Source organism: Alexandromys fortis, unplaced genomic scaffold (assembly GCF_014885135.2).
Source record: "Alexandromys fortis isolate MF-2015 unplaced genomic scaffold, M_Fortis_MF-2015_v1.1 scaffold_79, whole genome shotgun sequence".
Taxonomy (NCBI): domain Eukaryota; kingdom Metazoa; phylum Chordata; class Mammalia; order Rodentia; family Cricetidae; genus Alexandromys; species Alexandromys fortis.
This window is the reverse complement of record NW_026067964.1, coordinates 4,655,889-4,668,255: the sequence shown is the minus strand read 5'-3', so window position 1 is coordinate 4,668,255 and position 12,367 is coordinate 4,655,889. Positions and strand designations below refer to the sequence as shown.

At 43.7% G+C, this 12,367-nt stretch overlaps 1 protein-coding gene across 1 annotated transcript; it reads right to left on the bottom strand.

Annotated features, from left to right (window-relative positions):
* Window positions 1-8,942: 8,942 nt before the first annotated feature.
* On the bottom strand, window positions 8,943-11,621 carry S100z (S100 calcium binding protein Z). Its single transcript, XM_050153735.1, has 2 exons — window positions 11,481-11,621; window positions 8,943-9,101 (listed from the first exon to the last, which is right to left on the bottom strand). The coding sequence occupies exons 1-2, from the start codon at window positions 11,619-11,621 to the stop codon at window positions 8,943-8,945; spliced, it is 300 nt and encodes a 99-aa protein (XP_050009692.1).
* Between the last annotated feature and the right edge of the window lie 746 nt (window positions 11,622-12,367).

The following is a 12,367-nucleotide window of genomic DNA, read 5'->3' as shown; positions in this document are numbered from 1 at the left end:
AAAAATTCAGAGTGTTGAATGTTGCAGGCACCATTCTAGATGGCGTAAAGCAATGTTAGGTGAAGTAGGCTCAGGCCGGATCTCCTGGAGCTTAAGGTCTGGTAAGAGAGACACTTTGTGACCAAACACATAAACCACATAATTATGGACCCCGCAAGTTTGAAGATAAAACCTGGAAATCCAACTGAGGGTGACTGGGGGAAGAGTCCATTAGATAAAGGGTCAGGTAACATCTGACTGAGGATGAGAAAGAGTCAGCTGTATGGGGCCTGGGACACAGAGAGGGCACAATTGGCATTCTCCACAAACATCTAGGTCCCAGGAAAAGGGACAGCATCTGCAGTCCGGTGAGAGTGGAGGCATCGTACAAGTGGAGGAAGGAAAGATGAATAAGGACCAGATGGCCAGGGCTTTACAGGTATTGCAGGATTTGGGGGGTTGAGAACAAACCTCGTAAGTGTAACAGAAAGTGGGGTGAGCCAGCCTCAGAAGGACGGGGAGTTGAGGACAGTCAGAAGGACAGGGAGGTGAGGACAGAGGTGGTGAGCTCACCCTGCTGTTCCTGGGTAAGCGGAGAGAATGAGGGCTTCTGCATCCAGTGCCTGCCTCCTCCTTTGACACAGAAGCCCTGGGCAGACTTACTGCAAAGGCAGAGAGAGAATAAAATGTGCCCAGCCCGTTGTCTCTGCCTCCTGGCGTTCACAATGTCCTCCTGTACAGTGCCAAGGTTGGAGCAGCTCCCTGATAACGGAGGATGGTAAGAACTGGTCCTGCAGGCATGGGGGCCAGAAGAAGGAGCGAAGGCAGAAACACTGGGCCAGAGGCGAGCTTAGTAAGGAGAAGCTGGCAGACTGGAGGCTACTTCGTCATGGCTGAAGGGAGAAGCAAACAGGGTCTCAACCTAGCGCCTGCCCGAGTCCTTTCTACTCCTTTGCCCCCTTTCTCTTACTGGTCCCCTTCTCTTTTCCTTCGCCTTCCCATTCTTGTCAGATTTTTTAAAAATCTCTTCTCTCACCATGAAATTAATTTCTTTCGTATTTTTGCTCAAGTAGAACTGAGAGTGTTACCTGTTCCCCTGCTCCCATTTTTTCCACCGTCCCAAGCTCCCTTTTCTCTTCTGATCTTCATGAATATATTTATACAGTGGACTTAAGAAAAATAGATATCCCTATTCTTTTCTTTCTCCCATCTTGCCTCCTAAACCCCAACGGCTAAAACTTGGGCCCCCTCCATCCGAAGAACATTGCATATTGTTTATTTGAGGTTTGTGCTTCAGTAACAGACACAATATTTAATTGCACATACAGACACTATAAATTTTATTTAATCTGTTTTAGTTAGGTAGTTAGCTAGTTAGTTTGTTTGTTTGTTTGTTTGTTTGGAAGAAGTTACTTTTGGAGGAGGTTAGTTCTGTCTTCAAATATTAAAAAACCTGTCACCGGAAAAAACAAAAACAATAAATAAATATTAGAACTAATCTCTGCAATTAAAAATTGAGTAAATACTTTATTATATATCTTTTAAAAACTAATCAGGTATGTATTATGTATGTATGTGTGTGTGTGTGTGTTAGAGTTTCTATTGCTGTGATGAAACACCATGACCAAAAAACAGGCTGGTGAGAAAGGTTTTATTTGTCTTATGCTTCCACATCACTGTTCATCATAGGAGGAAGTCAGGACAGGAACTGAAACAGGCAGGAACCTGGAGGCGGGATCTGATGCAGAGGCCCCTGATGCAGGGGAGCCACTTACTGGCTGCTCAACCTGCTTTCTCATAGAACCCAGGGCCACTTGTCCAGAGGTGGCACCACTTACATGGGCTGGGCCCTCCCCATCAATCACTAACTGAGAAAATGTCCTACTGGCTTGCTTACAGCCCAATCTTATGGAGGCACTTTCTTAAGGGTCCCTCCTCTCAGATGACTTTAGCTTGTGTCAGTTGACATAAAACTAGCCAACACACTCCCTACTCCTTCTCCTCTGCTTCTTCCACATCCTCCTTAGTTAACCACACTAGGTACTNCACTTTCTTAAGGGTCCCTCCTCTCAGATGACTTTAGCTTGTGTCAGTTGACATAAAACCATCCAGATATATATATATATATATATATCTTACCTTATATATAATAAGTAATACACATTATTTATTGAGTTGAATATATTACTTATTTAGTTGGAATAGAGTACAAAAAGTGCTTGAGGCAACTTTATTTTTCTGAAACATGGATATTAGCCCCATGGGCTGAGAAAACTCTGGTGGAGACAGTCACAACAGCGGGTGAAGTGACACTGGGTTTTCCTTCACTCACGCCTACAATAATTGTAAAAGATTTTTCTTCCCTGTTAAAGTTGCGGATTTCACAATAAGATCAGCGTGTTCACGACTTCACACAGCCCTCTAGCTTCGTTCCTTCCCTGGGTTGCTGCAGACCCAGGCTCTCTGGGCTCCCTTCTTGCCGATCCAGCAGTTCCCAAGGCTCACCCTAAGGGCTGCCCCTCCTGTCACTGCTTAGCAGTCAGTGCTATTCCCGTCAGACCCCCTCCCGCGAGCGAGGCTTCCTGGGTGCTCTCCACTCTACTTAGCCCTTCAGGAGCTTCGGGAACTTCCTGACATCACAGGCCCACACAGCCAAGGACCTCCAGCCAACTGTGTAGGTGTTCCACGCTGACGATGGTAGCATTTAAACTGGACACATTTATACATTTATGGTAATTGGCACGCTCCTGCTGGTTGTTTCTAGGCTGCTTTTAGAGTGAGGAGCATTCCAGGACAGCTAGAGAGATAAACAGCCTTTCCTGGAAGGTGGCAGGCATTTTCTTGGAACCTGGGTGTATGGCACTGTAGTAAACCACGTCTCACTATGCTGGGCCTGGAGACTCAGTGGGGAAGAGGTCTAACAGTAGATTTGGGTTTTTTTTTTCTCCGTTGTTTTTTGTTTCTTTGTTTGTTTATCTGTTTGATATAGGCTCTTACTGTGTAGCCCCAGCTAGCCTCGAACTTACTATATAGACCAGACTGGACTCAAATTCATGGAAACTAACCTGTCTCTGTCTCTCAAATACTGAGATTAAAAAGTGTGCTGCCCAAGGCAGGGGGAGTTTCCCCCCACCCATCAATGCCTGAGGCAGGTAGGAGAGCTGTACCCAGCACTCATCTGTTATGTAGGGTGTGGGCAGGTACGGGGGATGCTCCCCCCTCAGGTGGGAAGGCTGGCCCAGGAGAGCTGTCTTTGTCCCTTATCACCTATAGCCTCTACACACACACACACACACACACACACACACACACACACACACCGCAACACAGGAGAGCTGGCCCCAACCTGCACCGCATCCGTGACCTGCTGGAGCACAGGTGGGCGTGGGGACGGTCCTGCGTGACACCGGGAAGCAATCAGACGTCCAGGAAGGGTCCCCATGAGTGCCCAGTGTCAACAGTGTAGCAAACATATTTCTCCTTATTTGGAAATAAGAGGTTTGACCTTGGGAATGGCTACCTTCAGTATACTTGGTCTAGGCTGGGTTCACTGCCTACACAACAGAATGCTAATGACTTGATGTCTCAAAGTATTGAAGCAAATAACTGTTCTGGTTGTCCTTTGTATCATGTTAAAGCAGTCTTTTGTCTTGTATTGGGGTATAAAAGGGTATGGAAAATTAAACACAGGCCATTTCAGTTTTCAGTGAATACTCCCAGTACTATCCTATGTTTCTGTTTTATTATTTTATTTGTGTCTACATATTCTTTACTTATTTTTCTGATCCCCCCCCCCATCCCTACGCTGGCAAGAGGTATTTTTGGCGACTGTGGTCCCCAACAAGAGTCAACTTTAGCCTCAATACTCAGCCGATTGATGGTCTGGGCCTAAGCTTTTCCTGGCTTCTAGGAAATCAGCTAGTCAAAAGCCTGTTCTAGTACCTCTGCTGTACTCTTTGAACTAGCGGTAATGGTGGTGTTGTGTAGCCAGCACTTACTTAGGCTGCCTCACATCGGTAAAACAACAAGGCTTGGCATTCAGAAATGTTCTGTCTGTGAGTAGTATCTGAAAGATGCTAGATAAGCTTAAGGCTGGGCAGGCTAGAGAGCTTTCACTGTTCTTGCAGGAAACCTGGGTTCAAGTCCCAATACCCATATAACCTCTGCAACTCCTGCTCTGGGAAAATTGATGATTTTTCTGACCTCACAGGCTCCTGAATGCACATGGTGTACATACATACACTCTTGGGCACACACAAATACATATAAAATAAATACTTCTTTAAAGTAAGGCTGGAATTTCTTCATGTATGTTATACTTTGAAATTCTATTGAAAGTTGAAATAAATATATAAACTTGAAATTATAAGAAATACTGATCTAAGCGTTTCCTTTTTCTGATGTAATGATCTTTTTAAATCTCTGTGTATGTGGGGTGTGGGTCTGAATGTGGACACTGAACATGCCATGGCATACATGTGGAGGTCAGAGGTAACCTCAGGTGTCCGTGTCTATCATCCTCCTTGTTTGAGACAGGGTCTGTTTTTGTTTACTACGCAAACACTAGCCGATCTGGCCTTCTGGAATCTCTACCGCTGTCTCACCAAAGATCACTGATTGCACATCACTGCGTCCACGGGCCCTGGCGATTCGAACCCAGGTTCTCATGCTTGCATGGCAAGCACCTTATGCACTGAGCCCTGTCAAAAGCCGCTGGCATAATGATTTAATGTATAAACTTTCCTTTTAGGGGTTCTTGAACTATGTCCCACAAGTTTTGTTTTGATGCACTTCCAATGTGCTCAATGTTTATTAGAAAATTTCCTTAAGATTTCCTTTCAAAACTCATGTTACAGTGCCTTAAAAATTGCATTAAAAAACACATGTAATTTAAAATTCTCTTTGATAGTGCCATGTTTCTGTCTAAAAACCTTATGCCACCAAGCATTGCATTTGTGCAGTGATGTGTGTATGTGTGCATGCATGCATGTGTGCGTGCCTTTACCATCTGAGCTAACTTACCAGCTCTTATGCATTTCTTTTAACAAAACTGAGATCATATCAAAATTTTGCTATTTAAATCTCATATTAGGACAGCAAAATGGCTCAAGAGCAAGCCTGGTGACCTGAGTCCAATCCCCAGGATCCTCATGGCTGGAGAGAACCGACTACTGCAAGTTGTCCTCTGACCTCACAAGCAGACACACAAACACATATGCTAAATATTTTTTTTTAAACCCACTTAGTGAATGGCTTCCATCCATCAGATCAACACCTGACTGGGAGTTACCTGGTAAGCACAGATACTCTGGTTTTCGGGCACATGAACACTTGATCGTCCTTCATAGGTATGGGAGGAGCCAAAGGGTCTGTGTTTCTGTACACTTACAGGTACTGCTCACTAGTAGAAACAGTCTAGACTCTGGGATGAAAGGGGAGAGCTTTGAATGGTTACATAGAGGAGTGACTTAGGAACACAGTCAATAACTCGTGCAGAGTCTTATTCCCTCTGGATGTTAGGGAGGAGAAAGTTGGGGTAAACTGAGGGGTGGAGAGTGGAGGACACTGGCACACTAGGGATAAATGGACCCATAGGCTAGAGAACTTAGGGACGCTGTCAGTTAAAATAAGAAAACAGGGCTGTGGGGGGGGGCGACACTGCAGTCATTGGACAAAGTGATGTCCAAGTCTATTTACTACGATGCAGTGTCTATAGTAAATACAGTGTTTTTTTTTTTAAGCTGTAGCATGTGTATGCATGCGTATACAAGCTACATGCTTATGGGGCCCATGGAAGCCAGAAGAGAGTGCCAGATCCCCTAGCGCTGGAGTCACAGGCAGTTGTGAGCCACCCAGCAAGAGTGCTGGAAACAAAACCTGTGTCCCCAGGAAGAACATCAAGCACTCTTGACTGCTGAGCCATCTTTCAGTCCCCTACGTGAGTTCTAACACTGGCTGAAAATCCGGTTGAGTGCTGCTGCCTAGGTCCTACCGAAATAAATTAGAACACTGGGACAGGGTGGTGGAGCATGTTATATCTGTCTGTCTAGCATCTACTTACCTTTTGCTTTTACTTTTTGAGACAAAATATGATTCTCCTGCCTCAGCCCACCCACGGCTTGGTCTTACATGTGTGAGTCATCATGCTTGGCTCAGAGATTTATATTCTGAAGTAGTGTAGCCATTGTATGATGGAGAAAGAACTCTACACCTCAGCTGTAAAGATTTAAAGCTTTAAGGAGGCCATTTGAAAACAATTTCAGATTTCGCACCTTCACACCCATTACCCAATTCTCCTGCCTTCCTAAACCCCACACCCTTAGATACCCTAGAACATGCACCCTCCCAACCCATCCCTGCTAGTCCATGCCCACTGCCTTCCTTGACCTCGTTCTTATTTAGGATTCTAGCACAGCCAGTAGCTCTCAAACTCAGGAATCCACACAGTCTTGGGATATTGTCCCCTAAAAACTGCTGTGTGTGGTGACCTCAGAAAATAATAACCACTAGCAAGTACCCATTCAGAGACAGTTTGCAAATGTGTTTAAGCTTCAATTTTATTTAAACCCTAGAACATGACAAAATAAGCCAAATAGTGTCCCTGGACATAGGCACTAAATAATTTTGTCCTCAAATTATTTTGTGTAGCTAGCCAAAGTGAGGAGGGGGTCATAGGAAAGAAAGGAAAACCCATTGACTTGAGAAGGACTTTTGGTACATTGTGCAATTCTTACTCATTTGAAATCTAATTTGAGACATAAATTGCTTTTCCCTACTTTGGACTGGTTTTCAGAAACGCCATGAAATGAACATTGTTCTCAACTTACTTCTGTTTGGAGAGCGTCCTTCCAAGAACAAAACAGTGAGGAAGTCTTTGGATTCACTTTTCATGTTTCTGTGAGTGCCTTTAGCAAATGTAAACTTCAGCTCATGAAATGGAAAGTGAAAAGGCCCCTGAGGGTGCCCAGGTCATGGACACCACAAAATAGCCTCTATTACATGGAGTTTTTTTTTTCAATTTTGAAAAATAGACAAAAAAAAAGGAAAGAACCTACACACAGCCAAAATACATGTTCAGTTTTGTTTACTTTACCTGCCCCTTTAAGAGAGAGTGAGGGCCTGATAGGGTGAAGATTTTTCTCTTGGGCGCTTTGCACCTCTCTGCTTAAAACTGGTTTGAAGAAGGCAAAAATATTGTTCTACATAAACAAAGCAGCGGGTCTTCTATCTAGAATGTCAATGGCTGGCAAATTCCTTCATGTGTTTATTACAGAAATATATATATGGAGAACCTATTACCTGTGGACCGGGGCCTGGGCCTTTTCTGATCCAAATGAGCCTGTTCAGCATCACTGATGTCACAATGACCCCTGCCCTGACAGTCTAGCCAGCATCCTCCCTTCTCATCTCACTCCTCGTGACTTCACCCTCTTCCCAGGGCTGGGTGCGTCTTCCCCAACTTCCAAGGCACCCTGTCCTCCCCACTTACTTTCTGTCCTGCTGGCCATGGTCATCCCTATTAGACTCAGAATATATGAGCTCTGATTCCCTGTAAGGTGAGAGCTGTATTCGGGACAGACAAACCCTTCTGGCTTTGTCCTCCACCGTCCTTCAGGACCAGATGGATGGACGACGTTCCACCCCCAGCCTCACCTAGACATTCCAATAAAAAGGAAACAGAAGAACTAAGAGGTAGAAGGAGGAAGACCTAAAACCTCTCACGGAGATGGCAAAACATTCCTCAAGATTCCTAGCAGGCTGCAGATTCCCTTTCTTAACACAGTTGTATGGCAAGCTTGGCTCCCCGAGCTGTACAACATATTGGGAAACATATCTTTTTCGCTGGTCACATGCCACCCTGCATAAACAGAGTTATGGAGTGTAGAGAAAGGCAGACCATGAGTCAGGCCAACAACAGTCTTCCCTGTTAACTCTCACAGATCTTGTCAGTCTCTCCCCCCAAACACTTCAACAGCATGCCTTCCCCTCCACCACCGGATCCTGGCGTGAGCCATGGTGAGGCACCATGGTCTCTCACCCTGCATGCCTTCTCCTCCCTCATGGCATCCTGGCTTGAGCCATGGTGAGGCACCACGGTCTTTCACCCAGACACAGCAGAGCCTCCTTCACAATCGCTCTCTGTAGTCTCGCCTTCCCTGGTACCTTGAATCCTCGCTTCATTTCTTCCAAGTCTCCCAATTATCTGTCACAGTTTAGATCCCCAGAAGCTGACCTGTAGTCAAGGATTCTTGCTCAGGTCATTTATTTTAGGCGCAGCAAATAAGTTGGAGTACTGTAGTAAGACACAGGGAAGGGAGCAAGTTTCCTCAAGGCCCCATACCGTTTAACCCTAGGGAAAGCTGTGGGACTAGTATCCGGTATAAAACTTAACTGAGTCCCAGAGGTGTGGGAGGGTATTTACACAGCAACTCCTAAGACTGGCTGTATTCAGCTCTTACAGCTTGATCACCTAGTCCTGAATCCACCCACCCCAGTCTAACTTACTGAAGGCCAGTCTTTCTCTTTACCGGTCTTTCTTTCTGCTGGCAGCACTTTGTGGCTTCTGCTATTTATTTGAACCACAATTAGCAGTCTACAGGGAGAGCCGAGTCATCCCTTCAGTGACAGAGGAATTGGAAAACACATTTTAAGAATGAGATCTTGGAAACTCATCAGCTTCGAGTCTCATTTCAAAAGTGAGTAAATTTGTGGGTGCTCTCTATTTGACAAATAAGTCATAACATTTTTTAATAACATCAGTAAAGTTTAAAGAGGGCATAGGATCTGGAATCTTTGTGTAAAGTCAGCACATCAAGGTAAATAGAACCTAATTAATGCTAGTAAGTGTACATATAGAACATCGACAAGTCAGACGTTGAGTCTCTAAATGGGAAGGCTAGAGGCTCACAGTAGGTATACAACTCTGGAGCTATTTCTGCCATTCACTGGCTCGCTAGTCATCTTTATTTGCCTTTCTTCTTCAGTTGTTCTACAAAGTAATCATTACAAGCGACTGTCAGCGCTGCCACCATGACCACAAATTCATTAAAATCCACTTCGTTGTCCTTATTGGCGTCCAGGTCCTGCATTATCTTGTCCACCAACTGGGGATCCTTTTGGCACTGAAAAGAAAAAGAAAATTTTGGAACCAAATAGAAGGCCCGGATATCAATCCACACATCTTCGAACACCTGATTTTTGACAAAGAAGCAAAAATATCAAATGGAAAAAAGAAAGCATATTTAACAAGTGGTGCTGGCATAAGTGACTATCAACATGTAGAAGAATGAAAATAGATCCATATCTATCACCATGCACAAAACTCAAGTCCAAATGGGTCAAAGACCTCAACATAAAGCCAGCCACACTGAACCTTATAGAAGATAAAGTGGGAAGTACACTTGAACATAATGGCACAGGGAACTACTTCCTAAATATAACCCCAGAAACATAGACACTGAGAGGAACAATTAATAAATGGGACCTCCTGAAACTGAAAAGTTTCTATAAAGCAAAGGACATAGTCAACAAGACAAAATGACAGCCTACAGATGGGAAAAGATCTTCACTAACTCCACAGGCAGAAGTCTGATCTCCAAAATATACAAAGAACTCAAGAAATTGAACATCAAAAGAACACATAATCCAATTTTAAAAAGTGGAGTACAGACCTAAACAGAGAATTCTCAACAGAGGAATCTAAAATGGCTGAAAGACACTTAAGGAAATGTTCAATATCCTTAGTCATCAGAGAAATGCAAATCAAAACAACTGAGATTCCATCTTACACTGGATGACAACTTATGTTGGTTGTGGGGAAAAGGGAACACTTCTACATTGCTGGTGGGAATGCAAACTGGTACAACCCCTTTGGATGTCAGTATGGCGATTTCTCAGAAAATTAGGAAACAACCTTCTGCAAGACCCAGTAATACCACTTTTGGGTATATATCCAAAGGATGCTCAATTGTACCACAAGGACATGTGCTCAACTATGTTCATAGCAGCTTTGTTTGTCATAGCCAGAACCTGGAAACAACCTAAATGTCCCTTGATAGAAGAATGAATAAGGAAAATGTGGTAAATTTACAATGGAGTACACAGCAGAAAAAAATAACGACAGCTTGAATTTTTCAGGAAAATGGATGGATCTAGAAAACATTATTTTGAGTGAGGTTACCCAGACACAGAAAGACAATTGTCACATGTACTCACTCATAGGTGGTTTTTAAACATAAAGCAAAGAAAATCAGCCTACAAACCACAATCCCAGAGAACTTAGACAACAACGTAGACACTAAGAGAGACTTACATAGATGTAATATACATGGGAAGTAGGAAGTAGGAAAAAGACAAGATCTCTTGAGTAAACTGGGAGTGTGGGGGTCACGGTAGAGGGTTGAAGAGGAACGGACAAAAAGACATAGCTCAATAAAAACTATGTTATGTCTTTTCAGTGCATACCGTGTGCCAATTAAGATGCTCACCATGTGTATTTATTGAAATTTGCAGTCTATGTTGTCAGATAGAGAAAGGAAATAATAGGAGATTTTCTAGAGTGACCCTCTTACAAGCATACCTACACATGTGTACGTTACAGACTCTCCTCTTACAAACATACCTACACATGTGTACGTTACAGAATCAGAAAGACTGCCTACAGGCTGACAACATTTCTCTCTGGGAGGTGAGATTCGGAGCAATCATATTTTCTTTCTGCATTTCTGTGATTTCTGACTTTTTCACGAGGAGCATGTAGAATCTGTATAATTTTTTCAGGGAATTGACATTGACATTGACAATATATATTAAATGAAAAACATTTTATAAAACAGCATGTATAGCATGATACAATATTTGTAAAAAAGAAAATCACATATAAACATATCTGTGTGTGTGAGAGAGATGTGTGTATGCATAAGAAAGCTAGAAGGCCATAGACTACAATGTTAATAGCCATTATCCACAGGTAGTGGGATTACAGGTGATTATTTTTCTTTTTTCTTTCCTGTGTTTTCTAATTTTTCTACAATGAACAAGTATTACTTATGTAATAAAAACTAATAATAAAAGTTTAAAAAATAAAAAATAAATACATTTTAATTTCAGATAAACAACATGTATTGTGTGTGTGTGCTTCTGAAATACACAAAAAAGTACCCAGAAGCCATTTTCCTTACTGCTAGAGTTATGTTCTCCAAGTGTTGACAATTACATCGAGTTTTTTTTTTAATCCAATATTCAATATTCTAGTACAGCAATAAAATATATAGCTAGTTATACCCAGGGTTATCGTTATATGTTTAATAATGGTAGCTGTACCTGGAACTTATTCAGCAGAGAGGAAAACGGCCCCTGCCAGTGTATGAAGAAAACACAGATCTCCAGGGCTCTTCCCAGCACTTAGGGTCTTGAAACAAGTTCTAAACATAGACACAGCACTTGTCCCCAAAGCCATAGCCCACCTGTGCACCAGCTATGAGGCAGGAAAACGGGCTCACCGTGAGGAATTCTGTGAGCTCCCTCTGTAATAGCATCTTTAGTTCTCCTTTGTTGAGCTTGAACCTGTCCCCCTCTTTGCAGGAGTACCGGTGGAAGATTCGAATCATCGTGTCCATGGCCATCTCCAGCTGGGTGGGCATGCTGGCAGCAGAGCGGATTACTCCTGCAGCAGGCAGCCAAAGCAGGGAGAAGGAAGCAGATAGGGAGACACGTCAACTCTTTCCTGGAAACAGAACACATACGTGGCAGTTCTTAAGCTGTAAGAATTGTTCACTAAAGACAGTGTTCCGTGCATCCCAGAGCATCCACTAAAAACAGTGCCCCGTGCATCCCAGAGCATCCACTAAAGACAGTGCCCCGTGCATCCCAGAGCGTCCACTAAAGACAGTGCCCCGTGCATCCCAGAGCGTCCACTAAAGACAGTGCTCCGTGCATCCCAGAGCATCCACTAAAGACAGTGCCCCGTGCATCCCAGAGCATCCACTAAAGACAGTGCCCCGTGCATCCCAGAGCATCCACTAAAGACAGTGCTCCGTGCATCCTAGAGCAAGCTGCGAATGAGAACTTTGCAGACGGGTTTCCCCCTTCCCAGTTCCCACTCTTCCAATTTGTGTGCCTCTGGCAGTTCATAAGTTAGCAACTAGACGGGCCCAGAGTCCTGTTAGAACACAGAATTGAAAACCTAAAGCAAAAGAGAAAGACAATCCCTTACTTCCTACCCGTTCCGCAGGAGGCAGCTGTCTACAGGTGCTCACGGTTACAATCTGAGCGCTGGTCGCTGAGTTTCCACTTGGCACACCTGTTCCCAACAAATGGCAATTATCCGAGACAAGAGACTCAACTGGAGCGGCCTCTGCGTCTGTTTATTTAATCAGCAGAACGAACA